The sequence below is a fragment of the Sus scrofa genome, chromosome 6, assembly GCF_054392235.1.
Source record: "Sus scrofa isolate SSC_HxYL_T2T_F1_AM1 chromosome 6, Sscrofa_HxYL_maternal_Yorkshire_Landrace_v2.0, whole genome shotgun sequence".
Lineage (NCBI taxonomy): Eukaryota > Metazoa > Chordata > Mammalia > Artiodactyla > Suidae > Sus > Sus scrofa.
Window position 1 is genome coordinate 63834608 of NC_139388.1, and position 16754 is coordinate 63851361.

General features: G+C 57.1%; 2 protein-coding genes across 3 annotated transcripts in view; one reads left to right on the plus strand and one right to left on the minus strand.

The window, feature by feature from the left end:
- Window positions 1–836: 836 nt before the first annotated feature.
- UBE2S (ubiquitin conjugating enzyme E2 S) lies at window positions 837–7439 on the minus strand. The gene is made up of 6 exons (XM_021095037.2): window positions 7248–7439; window positions 6819–6932; window positions 5744–6082; window positions 4973–5120; window positions 3502–3692; window positions 837–1299 (listed from the first exon to the last, which is right to left on the minus strand). Exons 1-6 carry the CDS (start codon window positions 7437–7439, stop codon window positions 970–972), a joined length of 1314 nt encoding a protein of 437 aa, XP_020950696.2. The 3' UTR covers window positions 837–969.
- Window positions 7440–7453: 14 nt separating this feature from the next.
- ZNF628 (zinc finger protein 628) overlaps window positions 7454–16754 on the plus strand; it is a 66170-nt gene continuing 56869 nt past the window's right edge. For both annotated transcript variants that reach the window (XM_084962148.1, XM_084962153.1), the window contains exon 1: window positions 7454–7590. The gene's annotated coding sequence lies outside the window, so the exon portion shown is untranslated. The remainder of the gene's footprint in view (window positions 7591–16754) is intronic.

The following is a 16754-nucleotide window of genomic DNA, read 5'->3' on the forward strand; positions in this document are numbered from 1 at the left end:
TGTGGCGTGTCGAGGCTCCTGGGCCAGAGATTGAACCTGCACCACAGCAACGACCCGGGCTGCTGCAGTGACACCAAATCCTTAACCTGCTGTGCCACAAGAGAATTGTGTCCTGTGGCCCAGCTCAGCCTGCTGTCAGGCTGTCTACACCATTCCTGGTTTCTGCTAAGGCCCACCGCTCCCCACCAGCTGAGGACATGGACATCTGCCCAGGCTTCGCCCACACCCCTGACCCTCAACAGTCCAACAGGTACAGTGACTGCCAACCTGCAGATGGAGAAACAGGGCAGGGAGAGGGGCCATGCCCCAGGGCAGCCACTGTGGGCAGAAGCAGACCTGCCCTCACCGCCTCCCACCCTTGGAGTGAGGACAGAACTGCCATCAGGGACAGGTTGCTGCAATCAGACTGCCTGGGCAGCCTCATCCGATCAAAAGGAACGGGTCAGCCATAAATGGGGACTCTGGGGTAGCCCTCAGGCCCTACAACCCCAAGAACTGAAACCCACCAACCATGAGCAGGCAGACCCCAGGAAGTAACGGCCTGTGTGCCCGGTGGTCCCTTGGTGTCACCTCTGAAACTGGAGCAGTGACCAGCCCACCACACACAAACTGTGAGCCAAGCCTGGGATCTGCCACGCTGAACGGACCTTCCAAGGAACATGCTCTCTGGGCAGAGCTGCAGCACACCCCACACCCGTTGCCTGGCCATCCTGGGCAGGGACGCCGCCAGGGCCCCGCAGGAGACACCCCCACAACCCCCAGCTGAGGGCCCTGCGCTGAGCCTCAGAGGCCAGGGCGCCCACTGCTCAAGGGCAGCATGGTGCAGGCACAGCAGCTGCCTTTCCAACTTTATTTAGAAAAACAAATCCAGGTCCCAGTGCCCCCACGCCCTCCCCCACCCCAGCCATAATTTAAATAACTTATTAGAGAAGAGTTGGGGTCGGGTGGGGGGTGGGGGAGGAGAGCCCGCTACAGCCGCCGCAGCGCCCGCTTCTTGTCCGTCTTTTTCTTGGCGGCCAGCTTCTTATCTCGCTCGCCAGCATGTTTCTTGGCCATGGGACCCTCGGCCCCTCCCGGGCCCCCAGGGGCCATGGGCTCCGTGGGGGAAGCGGCAGCCCCGCTGGCCAGGGCCCGGCTGGCCTCGGCCCTCCCACCACTGGGCCCGCCCGAGCCCCCGTGGATCTCAGTGAGCAGGCGCGCGCGGGCGGCGTACTCCTCATAGTTCTCCAGGAGCAGGCGGCCAGCCTCCTCGTTGAGGGCAGACTCGGGGTTTGGGTGGATCAGCAGGCACTTGATGGTCTGCGGAGAAGAGGGCCCGGGGTCAGGGGGGCCGAGGGCCGCCCACATCTGGCCTCCTGGCCTCCGCACTGGCTGCTCCCTCCGCTCCAACAGTGTTCCCCGAGATGGCCCATCTGCCCAGGTCACACTGGCGCAGGCCGCTGGATCAGTGACTGAGACCTCAGCCACAGAGGCAGGTGACGTGCCCAAGGTCACCGGGGAAGTGAGCGGACAATGAGGAACTCACGCCAGGGTCTTGGGGACCCCAGAGCTCCGCCTTTCCACACCACGGGAGGACGCTTGAGCCCAGAGCCGCCACTGGCTTTAGGAGGAATCCCAAGCACAGAACCACAGACCGAGCTGGGCAGGCCTCACCCAAGAGACAGGCACAGGGCACAAAAGGATGTGCCCGAGGGACACCAGAGGGCAGTCTAAGGAGGAGGCTTCAGCACTCTTGGAGGCTGAGATGTGACCCTCTGGGTGAGTCTACACAGACAGCTGTGGCCCCTAAGCCACGTCTGGTTTTTCTTTTTTTCTTCTTTTCTTTTCCCTGCTTGTGGCATGTGGAAGTTCCTAGGACAGAGTTCGAACCCACACCACAGCAATTACCCAAGCCACTGTAGTGACAACGCCAGATCCCTAACCTGCTGCGCCACAAGGGAACGTCCACACCCTGACTCTGACCAGCACATCCCACAACCGGAGGCCTGGCTGAGCCCGGCCTGGGCCCTGCACCGCAGGCCCCAGGGATCACTGAGGACACTCAGTTACCCTGCGAGCTCATCTCTAGGGTCCCCGGCAGCTGCCACTGCCACTCCACAGAGAGGAGGGAAAGGCTGGGGTCTGTTTACTCTGGTGCTTGATCCTCCCCAGTGCCCTGCAGGAAACCCCAATTCCCCACCCTCCCTACCATCTACCCCAGGGGCTCGTTAGAAATTCAGTCTTTAATAAAATATCTAATTCTTGAGACGGGAGGAGGGGCAGCAGGTGACCCCCAGGCTTTAAGTAGCCTCTGGGACCTGGAACATGGAAGCAGTTGCGGGGTCTCCCCGTCAGCCCCCTGACTCAGGCCTGGGGGGCTCTCCGTGGGGGCCGCCCTGTGGTGCAGGGTGTGTAGCAGCTTCCCTGTCTCCACCCACGAGGTGCTGGGAGCACCCCAGCTGTGACAATTAAACACGTCCCCAGAAGATCAAAGTCCCCCTCGTTGAGATGCCTGCAGTGTGGATGGACGGCTGCATGAGCTGTGACTGCTGGACACCAACGCACTGCATGCTCATTTCACCCCCGACCAGGCCTGCATCCCACAAACCATCACCTGCTCCACAGCAAAGCTGTCTGGGCACTGCCAGAGAAGCTGGAAAGCTGTAGCCCTCAACCACTTCAGTACTGACTTTAAAAAAGAAGCAAGGGTTCCCACTGTGGCTCAGTGGGTTAAGGATCCAGCGTTGCCTCTGTGACAGGGCGGGTTCCATCCCCAGCCCAGTGCAGTAGGTTCAAAGCATCCAGCATTGCTGCAGCTTCACCTGGGATTCAATCATTAGCCCGGGGAGTTCCACATGCCACAGATACGGCCATTAAAAAAATAAGCAACACGGAGTTCCCGTCGTGGCGCAGTGGTTAATGAATCCGACTAAGAACCATGAGGTTTCGGGTTCGGTCCCTGCCCTTGCTGAGTGGGTTAACAATCTGGTGTTGCCGTGAGCTGTGGTGTAGGTTGCAGACGCGGATCCCACGTTGCTGTGGCTCTGGCGTAGGCTGGTGGCTACAGCTCCGATTCGACCCCTAGCCTGGGAACCTCCATATGCCGTGGGAGCGGCCCAAGAAATAGCAACAACAACAAAAGACAAAAGACAAAAAAAAAAAAAAAAAAAAAAAAAAAGCAACAGGAGTTCCCGTCATGGCGCAGTGGTTAACGAATCCAACTAGGAACCATGAGGTTGCGGGTTGGATCCCTGCCCTTGCTTGGTGGGTTAACGATCCGGCGTTGCCGTGAGCTGTGGTGCAGGTGGCAGACGCGGCTCGGATCCCGCATTGCTGTGGCCCTGGCAGCCAGTGCAGCCGGTGGCTGCAGCTCCGATTTGACCCCTAGCCTGGGAACCTCCATATGCCATGGGGGTGGCCCTAGAAAAGGCAAAAAAACAACAAAAACAAAAGAAACAAGGCTCTGTGACTTGGCCGTCCCCAGGACATCCAGGAGGAAGGCCAGGCCCAGCCCTAACTCACCAGCAGCACATGCCGGATGCCCAGCTCAGCTGTCCAGTCCCTCTTGAGCACGTTGACACAGATCTCACCGTTGGCGCCCACATTTGGGTGGAAGATCTTGGTCAGGAAGTAGCCCTTGGGTGGGGAGGCAGGAAAGTCCTTCCCCAGCAGGAGTTTCATGCGGAAGAGGCCTCCGGCGTATGGGGTCCCCTCTGGAAGGCAAGGGACGGGGAAGGGGACAACTGGGTCAGGAGGCTCAGGTCTCCTGGGCACCCTGAAAAGCCCTAAAGGGCAGTCTCCACCGACTAGGCTCAGGGCAGGCATTCTGGAGAGGGCGAGAGGACTGGGTTCCCAGGAGGCACCCCCCCACCTCAGAGGTAACCCCTTGGCTTGTGGTTCCCACCCATGGGATGCCTCTCCCCCCCCACCCCTGCCAAGTGGCAAGGCCATGCACACCCACAGCTATTTGGAAGCCTGCTAGGCCAATGCCAAGACAGCTGTCAACTCCACAGTCTCCCCGCCAGACAAACATCCTCATGCCTCAGCCCCCACATCCAACCCATCAGCAGCCTGGGCAGCTGACCTCAGGTCCTCTCCTGAATCTGACCCTACCTCCAAGTCTGGTCACTCCTCTCACCTGTGGACACTAGCAATGGTCAAGAGCTTCCCGACCGCCTCTGCCTTCTGGCCCCCAGCCCCGTCCTCACTGGTCAAAGGAACTCTGAGGCACCCATTACCCCTGTTTTACACCCACCAGCCCCTTCCTTTCCAAACTCCTTAGAAAAAAGCCTACAAACACTGAAATATGTCCCCTAGAAGCTTCTCTAGTCTCCCTCCTTCCTGTTCCCGTAAGGTACACACGGAGTCGGCCAAAAACCTCTGGGGACCCATCAACACACTCTAACCGACACCCCTGGAGAAGTCCGCCCTGATCCTTCCCTACAAGCCGAACTCCCATCTAGGTCCTTCATCACTTGCTCGGCGCTGAGATTAAGAGAAATTCCACTAATAAGTGAAATGTAGCACACACGCAGTAACACGCTGAACCACTGTGTGTGGTCCAACGATCACAGGTACTCATTTGCTTGTTACTGCCCTCTGCCCGCCAGACTGCACCTGGCTTGTTCTCTGCTTGGTCTTCAAAGCCCCTGACACTGACAGCAGGAAGGAATTTGCAATCGTCTAGCCCGCCCCCCCAGGCCTCTCAGACACCATTCCCACGTCCTGGCACCCTCTTCCCAATTCCACTCAATTCCTTCCCATACTTCTGGGTGTGAGGACACCCAAACCAGATAGGACCCCCAGGATTTTCTCTCAATTCTCTCAGAGAAAGTATACACAACTGCGATTTCCCGCCCTGCAGCCCATGAGCACCATGCGTACCAGGTGTGCCCGTCACAGGTCTGGCAGCCCACCTTATACTGAGAGCTTCCTATTCCCGCTCCAAGGATGCCAAGGATTTAGGAAGCGCACCTCCCTCACCCACACTCACCAGGGCCCTCGATGGTGACCTGCAGGTCAGTGAGGTCCTCCTCGTTGGGGAAGACCTTGATGCCATCAGGTGGGTCAGCTGTCAGTGTCGTCACCTCTTTGTACACCAGGCGGATAATGTGCGGGGGTAGGTTCTCCACATTGGAGTTCTAGATGTGGAAAAAAGGGGGCGAGCCATGGGCCTTTGGTCCTGGGGCCTCCTGCAGGACCTAGGATGCGGTGGCCGCCCTACTTTTCTTGCCCCTGCAGTCCTAGTCTGGCCAATCACCCCGAGCTCCCAGACACTCCCAATCCAGGGTGCTTCAGGCGATGGCTTCAGGTGAATCTCCCATTAGGAATGGAGCGGATCTCCAAGGTCTGGCGGATGACTCCACCTTCCCCATAAGTCCCTAAAGCCCATTCGTAGCCCCACATACGGACCCCCAGTGGTCCCGGGTAGGCCCGAGCCCTACCCCGGTGTCCTTCCACACCTCAACTTGGGAAGACCATCCTGGAAACCCCAGCTCCGGCCTGGAGATGGCGGCGGAGTGTCGTTACTCCCGGAACACCCACGGGCAGGCCCGAAAGCCCGGAGCCCTTCCCGGAGCTCAGCTGGGCCTTCCCCTCCCGCTCCGCCTACAGGAGGGCCCCTGGGCCCAGCCCTAACCCAGGACCCCCAACTGGGCCATCCAATCCCCCAGCCGCCAGAGAGATGCTCCTGAGACCCCATCTCCTCCTCCAGGAGGGCCCTGACCGCCCCCCCCCCCCCAACAGGCCCGGACGCGACGCTCACCATGACTGCGGCCGGCCGGGGGCGGGTCCCCCCGGCCCCCTTCCTGCGCTCTCCGGCCGCTGGCTGGGGCGGGGGGCCCAATTGCCGCCGCTGCGGCCCTGGGGAGGCCCCAGCGGCCCGGCTCCGCGCCCCACTGCCTCCGACGACCGCCACACACCGCCTGAGCAGGTAAACCCGCCCCGGGCGCCCGACCGCACTAAGCCGGCCGCGCGCACACCGCCGCCCTTTTATATCCGCCCACAGGCCTCGCCCCCTCGGGGCCCCTCGCGCCGCGCCTCGACTCGTGACGTCAGTGCGCACACTCCTTGGCGTTCGACGAGCTCGCTCCCTTTCGACAAACTGCGGGCAAGAGCAGGAGAAACTGGGGAGGGGGCGCGGGGCAGGCTGGCCAATACGTGCGCACGGGGGTCAGGGAGGAAATCCAGGAGAAAGGAGAGGTAGAAAAGGGGAAGTAGAGAAGAGAACGGGAAGGGTGACGCGACCGCTGATTGGTCCGTTTGAATGAAACGCCGGCGTACGCGCTCGCGCCCTGACGCCCAGGAAATCGCGCACGCGACTAACGGTCGACCCGGGAGCCCGAGCCGAGCAAAGAGAGGCGGGACTTGAGGGGTTTTAAAAGGATGATGGAAGGCGGTCCGGCCAATGGGGACGCGCAATCGTGGCGTGGCGTCATGAGACACGCGGAGGCCAATCCCTACTGGAGAAGGCGTACTGGGGCCTTCTCCAGTAGGGAACGGGAGAATTGGAGAGCAACCAATGGGAGTCCTCCCTACCGCGGACCCAGGCGCTCGCAGCCAATTAACTTCGTTCGTTTCTGTGTATGCAGATGAGTGTGCCCGGACGCCTGCGCCCCTTCCTCAGCCTGTGGCGGGGGTGGGCACCGCGAATTGATAGACGTATTTCTGCGAGGCGCCATTTTGTGCTGGCAATGACCTATGACCCGTGTCCTGTGTTGGCAGAGGTTCCACGACCGGCCCCACCCCCACCCCCATGTGTGACCTCTGGCCCCGGCCAGGCCTCGGTTGCGACGCCGGGCGTCAGTTTACTCCTGTGAGAAGAGGAAGAGTCCCCTGGCCTTGTTCAGGGCGCGGTCCTTCTTGTGACTGACCAGGGCCCCCGGCCGGCCGCGCCCCGGCCGGGGCTCCCTCCGCCTGTCGGGGGAAGCGGCCCGGGGTGCCCCGGGGGGACCCTGTCCGGAGAGCCGGAGGCCGAGGAGCTGCGCGGCCTGCCTGGCCCCGGTGCGGTGCGGCCGCGGCGCCCGCCTCAGGGCCGCTCAGCCCCGGAGCGGAGCGTCCAGCTGGGCCACGGTGTCCCGTCGGGGGCCCAGCTTCAGGAAGAGGGAGCAGGACGGTGCCGAGACTCCCACAGCCTCGCGGTCTTCGTGCGCCGGAGGGGCGCGCGGGCGCCCCGCACCCGACCTGCAGGTTCCGCCCGCTGAATGCGGACCTTCCCGCCCCGTTAACACACGAGGACCCCGAAGGAAGAGGGGGGTCGAGTGACTTGCCCAGGGTCCCCCGTGGGGACAAGCAGAGGCGGCGGTGCAGCTGAGCTGTCCCAGCCGACGGTGACTTATGGCGAACCGGGGAGCGGTGGTGGCGTCCTCCGCGCTGACCGGGCCCGCGCCGCCGGGGTCCCCCGAGCCCTTGCCACGGCCCTGTGGGGCGCGTGTCGTGGGATGCCCCCCGGACTCCCGCATGCATTCAGTCCGCTTTTTCTGAGCACCTACCATGGGGCAGGCAGGATGCTGTGGGGATGCAGCAGAGTGTAAAAGGGACAGCACCCCGCGCTCCTGGAGAACCAGACAGTGAGCCAGTGTACCCCGCCAGGAACACAGCCTTTGCCGAACAGTAAGTCGGGGCCAGGGGCGTAGGAAGGGAGGGGGCGGGGGTCTGAGGCAGGATGATGGCGGCTGCAGGAAGGTCTAGGTGAAGAGCATTCCAGGGAGTTCCCATGTGGCGCAGGAGAAATGAATCCGACGAATATCCATGAGGATGGGGGTTCCATCCCTGGCTTCGCTCAGTGGGTTAAAGGTCCGGCCTTGCGGTGAGCTGGGGTGTAGCTCGCAGATGTGGCTTGGATCTGGCCTTGCCATGGCTGTGGTGTAGGCCGGCAGCTGTAGCTCGGCATCACCTCTTGGCCTGGGAACTTCCATATGCTGCAGGTGGGGTCCTGATAAGCAAAAAAAAAAAAGAAGAGCATTCCAGAAAAGGGAACAGTCCATGCAAAGGCGAGGTGAGTGGATGGTGTGTTTAGGTCACCCCTAGGAGGCCGGGTCAGAGGTGCTGACGACAGAGGTAAGAGGGGCAGCCGTTGCCCCACTGGCCTAGGCCCAGGTGGGCCAGGTGTTGTTTGCAAGCCCTGGGGAGCCAGTGGAGGTTTTGACTGGGCGGTGGGCAGGGACAGAGAGAGGCCCCTGGAGGTGATGGCAGCTTCCAGCAGGTTGGTGGCAGTGGGGATGGGAGGCCTGATGGGAATCGGCGAAGTCAGGGCCTGAGGGAAAAGTTAGGAATTGCCCGTCGTCTTAAAATTGGGGTCTGCGCGGCTCAGTAAAGTTCTTGCCTTTGCTGGGCGTTCTTCTCTGTCCCACCCTGCTCTGTTCTGCTGCCGTCGCGTCGGAGCAGCGTAGGAGATGGAAGGGGGTGGCTGTGTGCCAATCGGACTTCGCTTATGGCTGGAGTTCGCCGTCTGGGAAGGCTGCCCTTTACCTGAGCTTGAAATGCCCACAGGCCCCACCTCTGCTGAAAAGCTTTCAAGAGCCCCCAACACGCCGCATTCTGAAGGCATCCGAAACTCCCACAAGATCCATACGCACCCTCGCCCTGAGGCCCCCTTGGCCTTCCTCTGTCTGACCTGAGGATGTCACATCTGTGTCCCCCATGCCTGGAGAGGCCCCCCCCCCACCTGTTCTCTCCTTGTCCCCCTCATGGCCTAGACTCACCTTATAATGTCACCTCTCAGAGGAGCCCTCACCTCTCCTCCTCTGCTTTGTTCACGTCTCCCTCGTTCTTCCTGGTCCATTGGAATGAATACTTATTTTTGGTCCCTGATCCTCTGACGAGTGCTGCCCCAGCAGATCGGGGACTCTGTCCTTCGCCCCTAGCAGAGTGCCAGACAGATCAAGGCGCTCCTTCAGCCAGTACCTACTGAGCACCTGCCATGTGCCAGGCAGCCTTCTGGGCGCTTGGGCTCTGTCCGCAGAGAGACAAAGATCCTTGCTCTTGTGGAGCTCACTGTGGTGAGGAAGGCTGGGCACAAAGGTGAAACCTGGCAAATAAGTAAAATACCTGCTGTGTTAGGAGGGAGGGAGTGCTGTGGGAGAAGAGAGAAGTAGGGCAGGGAGGGGCTGGGGGGACAGGTTATGCGGAAGCCAGGGGGCCAGGGAGGCCTCGCGAAGCAGGTGTCACGTGAACACAGGAAGTAAGCGACCAGCTTATCTGGGAAGAGCGTTCTGGGCCTGGGGAACCGCTGGAACGAAGGCCTAGCAGAGTCGAGGCAGTGCCAGGAGGCCAAGAGGGTGTGCCCGGGCTTGGGGAGGGGGTGTCCTGCAGGGCCTGGTTGGGACTGTGGTCTTGTCTCTGAGGGAAGAGGGAGCCACTGCAGTGTTGGAGCAGAGCAACGCTGTGTCTGACTCAGGTCTTTCCAGGTCACTCTGACTGCTGGGTGGAGATGAGAGTGAAGGGGGATGAGGGCAGAGGCGGAGAGCCCAGGGAGGAGGCTGCTGCACTAACTCTGAGAAGAGGAGTTCCCGTCATGGCTCAGTGGTTAACGAATCCAAGTAGTATCCATGAGGTTGCGGGTTTGATCCCTGGCCTTGCTCAGTGGGTTAAGGATCTGGCGTTGCCGTGAGCTGTGGTGTAGGTCGCGGACGCAGCTCGGATCCCGTGTTGCGGCTGTGGCATCGGCCAGCGGCTACCGCTCTGATGCGACCCCTTGCCTGGGAACTTGCATATGCGGCAGGTGCGACCCTAGAAAAGGCAAAAAAAAAAAAAACAAAAAAAAAAAAACCAAAAAAAACAAACCAAAAAACCCCAAGAAGAGATGTGCTAGTGGTCAAAGAAGATGTATAAATGGCCAGCAAGCACATGGCCAGAAGTTCAAGGGGAAATGCAAATCAAAACCCCAGTGAGATGCTGCTTGCCGCAGCCAGGACGGCTGTGATGGAAAGTGCTGATGGAAAGTGCGGTGACGATGGTCTTGGGGAGGATGCGGGAAAATGGGGACCTCACGAAGCAGGAGAGAAGGACGCCTGGTGCGGATGCTTCGGAAAACAGCCTGGCAGTTAGTTCCTCTGGTGGTTAAACCAAGAGTTGCCAGATGACCCAGCCGTTCCCCTCCTAGAAATGAAACATGTCCACACAGAAAGTCATACACGGATGTTCATAGCAGCCTAACTTAGAACAGCCCGAAGGTGGTGCAGCAGGTTCAGTCACTGCTGTGGCTTGGGTGGTCGCTGTGGTGCATGTTCAGTCCCTGGTCCCAGGATGTCTGTGGCAAAAAGAAAGAGAACCTAAAGTCAACAAACAAAAAAGCCCTCTCACATGTTCAGCAGCTGGGGAGTGGATAAACAAACCGCTGTGGTGTGTATGCTCAGACAATGAAATGTCGCATTGCCAGAGAGAGGACGCGGTACTGACACGCTGCGTGATGGATGAGCCTCCTCACCTCTCTGCTAAGGGAGAGAAGCCAGTCACACAGCACCAGGTTATGCGATCCCGTTGACGTGAAATGTCCCGAACAGTCGCAACCACACGCACACACAGTGGATTAGTGACGGCCTGGGCCTGGGGATGAGGAGGTGAAAGCTAATGGGTAGATTTCTTTTAGGGGCAGCGAACATGTAGGGTTGGTTGTGGTGGGAGTTCCCGTTGCGGCTCAGTGGCAACGAATCCGACTGGCATCCACCAGGACTCGGTTCCCTGCCCTCGCTCAGTGGATTAAGGATCTGGCATTGTGGTGACCTGTGGTGTAGGTTGCAGACGTGGCTCTGATCTGGCGTGGCTGTGGCGGAGGCCAGCACCAATTTGACCCCTATCTTGGGAACTTCCATGTGCCTCGAGTGCGGCCCTAAAAAAAAAAATGTGTGGTGATGGCAGAGATGCACAACTCCACGCATATACGAAAACACTTTAAATCGGTGAGTTTTATGTGTATGGCGTGTGAATTGTATTTCAATAAACCTGTTTTTGTGTGTGTGTGTGTTTGTCTTTTTGCCTTTTCTAGGGCAGCTCCCATGGCATATGGAGGATCCCAGGCTAGGGGTCTGATCGAAGCTGCAGCAACGTGGGATCTGAGCCATGTCTGCGACCTACACCACAGCTCACGGCAACGCCGGATCCTTAACCCACTGAGCGAGGCCAGGGATCCAACCCACAACCTCATGGTTCCTGCTCCAATTCATTGACCACTGAGCTACGACAGGAACTCCTAAACCTGTTATTTTCCTAAAAAGAAGTTTTAAAAAATACTGAGATAGGAGGAACTGAAAGAAAGCAGGGGTGTTGGTGAAGAGAGCGGTCTCAGGGGAGCATGCTCTGAGCTGGGAGAGGTGGGCACGGAGGGGCTGGCTTGGCAGAGCCCTAGGGGCCAGTGAAGAATTTTGGCCTAGGGATGTGAGTGGATCTGATACTCACATTGAGACTCTAGCTTAGTGCTGCTTGGTAGAAACTGGTTGGAGGGCCCAGGGCAGAAGCAGAAACTCCAGCTGCAAGGTGGCTGTGGCTTGGGCCAGGGTGGTGGCCTTGGTCGTGGGAGAGAAGTGGGCGGACTCAACTACTCAGGAGGTGGCCTTGTGTTGGGGCCACTGTCACTATGGGTTAGTTTGGGAGCCCGGAATCAGCAGGTATGGGCCAGGGCACAGACACCCTTCCTCTGCTCAATACTGGAAACCCATAAACTAACTTCTGCTCCAGGAAACCCAGATGGTCCTTTCGGTTCAAATTCTAGCTTCAAAAATGGACTTTGTTTTTTTCTGTTCGTCTGTATTAAGTCAGAAAGAAACGGATGCTTGGAGGGAAATTCATGTAGTTACTGCCGTGCAAGCAACACAAGCAGGACCTTCGGCTCTGGCCCTCCTTTGCCTCCTGCATTCTCACCTGTACCCCCTCAGGGTGTCTTCTCCCCCCACTGTGGGTGTCTACACTCGCGTCCTGGAGCAGCGAGTTTCTGGCATTCTCCAACAGGCAAGTCCTTTCACTGGGGCCGGTCTGTGGCTAGAAGCTGCAGTGAACATCCTCCAGCCTTTATCTTTGGCAAAGCTGTGAGCTTTCCTGAAGAAGTTCCTAGAAGTGCAGCTGCAAGATCTCAGGGCATGTGTTTGTGCACTTCCACCAGGTAGCCTCTGGCAGGTTCCTCCTTACTTGGATCCCCATCATCAGGATCTGATCTATTCATTCCGCAAGGATTTATTTAAAACCAGCTTTTGCCGGGCCCTCTTCTAGGTGCTTAAGGTACATCAGTGACCAAGACACTGTGGCTGGGGCTTCTATTCTGGTGGGGAGACAGAAACAGGAAGTACCAAGCCCAGGGTTGCCCAGGGTGCCGGATTATCAGTGCTTACACTGGGGAGGGCCTGGGCTCAGAGGAAAGAACAGTGAGTAAAATTAAAAGGTATTACTTACTATAGAAATTGAAGCAGGCAAGCCAAGGAGGATTGGGAACACTGGGGGAGGGAATTTTAGGTGGGAGGGAGTCAGGGAAGCCTCAGTGAGGAGACATTTAAATAAAGAGTTAAAAGCCGAGAGGAAGCAAGTTTTGCGGATATCTAGGGAAAGACTGTTCCCTGGCGGAGGAAGCAGCTGATGTTAATATCCTGGGGCAGAAATGAGCCCAGATGTTAGCAGTCTCCAAAATACGTGCCAGTCAGGGGCAAACGAAGGTGCCTCGTCTTTCATCTGCGTTTCCTCTTACCAGTGAGGCTGAGCCTGTCTTCGTGTGTCAGTGCCTGCATCTTTGTTTCCGAGTCTAGGGTCTGTGGTTGCTGACTTGCTCTCTGCCACTTAGTATTTTTAACCCTGTCTGTCCCTCCACTGTCGGGGCTGTGGTAGGTAATCGACAAGAACCTGTCCCTGCCCCTGAGCAGAGGAAGCACTCCCTGAGGAGGGGCTTTGCCGTCTTCAGATCGGGTGCTCCCTCTAGTGACAGACAGCAGCAGTGAAACGCCGGCTCCCAAACCGCAGACGGCGGGGGCAGGGCGGAGACCAAGTTGGATGAAAACTTTAGTCCCTAGGGCTTCCTTTAATGGCTATAAAACTGACCCCCCTGTTGCACAGCAGGAATAATGCCTGATGGGGAGTTCCTGTTGTGGCTCAGCTGGTTAAGAACCCGACTAGTCGGAGTTCCTGTGTGGTGCAGTGGAAGCAATCTGACTAGCATCCCTGAGGATGTGGGTTCGATCCCTGGCCTTGCTCAGTGGGTTGAGGATCCTGCATTGCCGTGAGTTGTGTTGTAGGTGACAGACGCAGCTCAGATCCTCTGTTGCTGTGTCTGTGGTTTGGGCTGGCAGCAGTAGCTTTGATTTGACCTCTAGCCTGGGAATTTCCATATGCTGCAGGAAAAAAAGAAAAGAAAAAAGAATAATGCCTGATGCTGGCAAGGGTGGGAGCAGACAGATGTTTTCACATACGTGGACTTGGCAGGGCTTTTGGACTTGCATCTTGGCACTGTATGGCGAACAGTCTTTAAAACACAATTGGGAGTTCCCGTTGTGGCGCAGTGGTTAACGAATCCAACTAGGAACCATGAGGTTGCGGGTTTGATCCCTGGCCTTGCTCAGTGGGTTAAGGATCCGGCGTTGCTGTGAGCTGTGGTGTAGGTCACAGATGCGGCTCGGATCCCGCGTTGCTGTGGCTCTGGCGTAGGCCAGAGGCTACGGCTCTGATTCGACCCCTAGCCTGGGAACCTCCACATGCCACGGGAGCGGCCCAAGAAATGGCAAAAAGACAAAAAAATAAAAGAAAATAAAATGAAAAAATAAAACACAATTGTCCTCTGACCCAGCAGTTCACCCCCCTAGGAGGTCACCCCAGGAAAAAGTAAGTGAATGCTCCACATGGTGTGCAGAAGGACCCGCCTCAAAGTGTTGTTTGTAGTAGTGAAAACTGGGAAAACTCCACGCGTCCAGTGGTATGGACTAGATTAAAAATCATGCTGCTGCCTGGACGGCAGTGTCCATGCCATGAGAGAGCCAGAGTCAGGAAAGAGACTGAGGAGCTGTTCAAGCTGGAGGAGCCTCGAGAGGCCAAGTGACCAGACGTGGCTGATCCTGGAGGACCCGGGGCTGAACGGAGAGGGGCTCCGAAAGGCCGCATCGGGACAGCGGGCGCAGGGTGAAGGTGCGTGTCATCAGTATGAAGTTCTTGATGGTGACCGTACTGCAGCTGTGTAAGAGAATGTCCTTGTCCTTCCCAAATGTCCCTTGGGGGCAACTTACTGTCCAGTGTCTCAGGAAAAAATGTACATGGGAAGAAAACTGTAAAGCAGTGTGATGAAACCTCAACAACTGATGAATTGACGAAGGTTGCGCAGGCGTTCTTGGACGTATTCTTGTACTCTTCTCCAAGTTTGAAACTATGTCAAGGTATGAAGTTAAAGGCATTTCCCTCCTGGCTCAGCAGGTTATTTAAGAATCTGGCACTGGTTCTGCTGTGGTGTGGGTTTGATTCCTGGCCTAGGAACTTCTGCATGCTGTGGACAGGCAAAAAACAAAAACAAAAACAAAAACAAAAACAGAGGAGTTCCTGCTGTGGCTCAGTGGGATCAGCAGCATCTTGGAAGCACTGGGTCGAAGGAGTGATCCCTGGCCCAGCACAGTGGCTTAGGGATGCAGTGTTGCCACAGCTGTGGCTTAGCTCATGGCTTTGGCTTGGATCTGATCCCTGGCCTGGGAACTCCATGTGCCACCAGGCGGCCAAAAAACAAACAAACAGGAGTTCCCACTGTGGTGCAATGGGATCAGCAGCGAATTTGCAGCTCCAGGATGTAGGTTTGATCCCCAGCCCAGCACAGTGGGTTAAAGGATCCAGCATTGCCACAGTTGCCCAATAGGTCACAACCGTGGCTTGGATCTGGTCTCTGGCCTGGAAACAGTGTATGCTGTGGGGCGGCCAAAAATGAAAACAAATGAACAAACTACCCCCAAAACACATGATGTTAAAAAGAAGTGCAGAGGGACTTCTCTTGTGGTGCAGAGGGTTAAGGATCTGGGGTTGTCACTGATGTGGCGTGGGTTCAATCCCTGGCTCAGGCACTTCTGCATGCTGTGGGTGAGGCCAAAACAAAAAAAAGGAAAAAAGGGAGTTCCCCGTCATGGCGCAGTGGTTAACGAATCCGACTAGGAACCATGAGGTTTCGGGTTCAATCCCTGCCCTTGCTCAGTGGGTTAACGATCCGGCGTTGCCGTGAGCTGCGGTGTAGGTCGCAGATGCGGCTTGGATCCCGCCTTGCTGTGGCTCTGATTCGACCCCTATCCTGGGAACCTCCATACGCCGAGGGAGCAGCCCAGGAAATGGCGAAAAGACAAAAAAGAAAAAAAAAAAAAAAGAAAAGACATGTGTACATAACCTCTAGTATTGATTTCAGAAGTTTGGGAGCCAGCCTCATCAAAGGAAGGTTAAGAATAGCTGCTCAGAGGCTGTATTTATCAACCCAAAGGAGATAGGAATTGAGCAAGTGTTAGGTTACAAAGCCCGGTTACAAAGGTGAAAATGCGTCTGCCAAATATTGCCCAACGAAGACAGGGTACATATGGATCAGATGGCTATTTTTTCCTTGGTTGAACAGAAACAAAGCAGTGGATGGGCATGTAGAGGCCATGTTGAATGAAAAATACACCCGCTTAAGCCCTGGCATCACAAAGCAGAGTGGAAGCTAATCTCCCCGCATGGGAGAGGAACGAGGCTTGTGTCTCCCCCATCACCTCACTCCTGGGCATCAGCCCCCTGAGAGGAATGCCCATCAAAGCCTGCGCCGTTTATGTTTAAATTTAAATTCTAGGAGTTCCTGTCGTGGCGCAGTGGTTAACAAATCCGACTAGGAACCATGAGGTTTCGGGTTCAATCCCTGCCCTTGCTCAGTGGGTTAACGATCTGGCGTTGCCGTGAGCTGTGGTGTAGGTTGCAGACGTGGCTCGGATCCCGTGTTGCTGTGGCTCTGGCGTAGGCCGGTGGCTACAGCTCCGATTCAACCCCTAGCCTGGGAACCTCCATATGCCGCGGGAGCGGCCCAAGAAATAGCAACAACAACAACAACAAAACAACAACAACAAAAAAAAGACAAAAAAAAATTTAAATTCTATTTCTAAAAACCAGGTAACACATACACACAAATCAGAAGTTCAAGAGCGTAGGGCACAAAGCCCCCAGCCATGCAGTGCCTCTCGCCATCAGCCAGCAACGTGCATCAGCCCAAAGAGGCCGCCCTCTCCTGCAGTAACAAGCAGCCCTAAGGCCCCAGTTGTTAAAGCAACATGGGTTTGTTTCTCACTCGAGGGTTGGCGGAGGCCCCTGTTTGGCATGACTCTCATTCCCAGTCCTGGTTGATCTGTCTGGAACCCAGCCTAGGAAGAGCAGCTCTCATGTGAGGTATTGCCCATGACCATGGCGGGAGGGGGCACGGGGTAGGGGGACAGCATGGGAATTTACTCACTGGCTCTCAGAAGCTTCTGCCTGCAAAGGCAGTTCTGCTCACATGTCAGGCCCATCACAGAGGTGTGTCTAACGTCCAGGAGGCGGGGAAGCAGGGTCCTGCTATCTGCCCAGGAGGAGAATCTCTGAGTGCTCGGTGATCCTATAGTTAGACACTTGGCATCACCACCCTCCCCAGTTACCTGCGGACAAAGCCTCCAGCAGAGAGTGGCGATTTCTAAGAATAGGCAAACCACCCTCACAGGCACCAGGCAGGGCATTTCAGAAGTGATCCTAACACCAGCACTGGAAGCTGCCCGCCCCTCCCGCCCCTTTAATCTACAGTCAAACAAATGAACATGAGCAGGTGAAATCTAGCCAGCGGTGAGCAC

Bases quoted from the DNA above. Each gene is read 5' to 3' on its own strand.
- UBE2S (XM_021095037.2), bottom strand. From the start codon at position 7,439: ATGCGGGAGTCCGGGGGGCATCCCACGACACGCGCCCCACAGGGCCGT. The intron at 6,933-7,247 runs GCAAGTCACTCG...CTCTCCGGACAG, and splicing joins GTCCCCACGGGGGACCCTGG to GGTCCCCCCGGGGCACCCCG. The intron at 1,300-3,501 runs GTGAGTTAGGGC...TCTTCTCCGCAG, and splicing joins GCATCCGGCATGTGCTGCTG to ACCATCAAGTGCCTGCTGAT.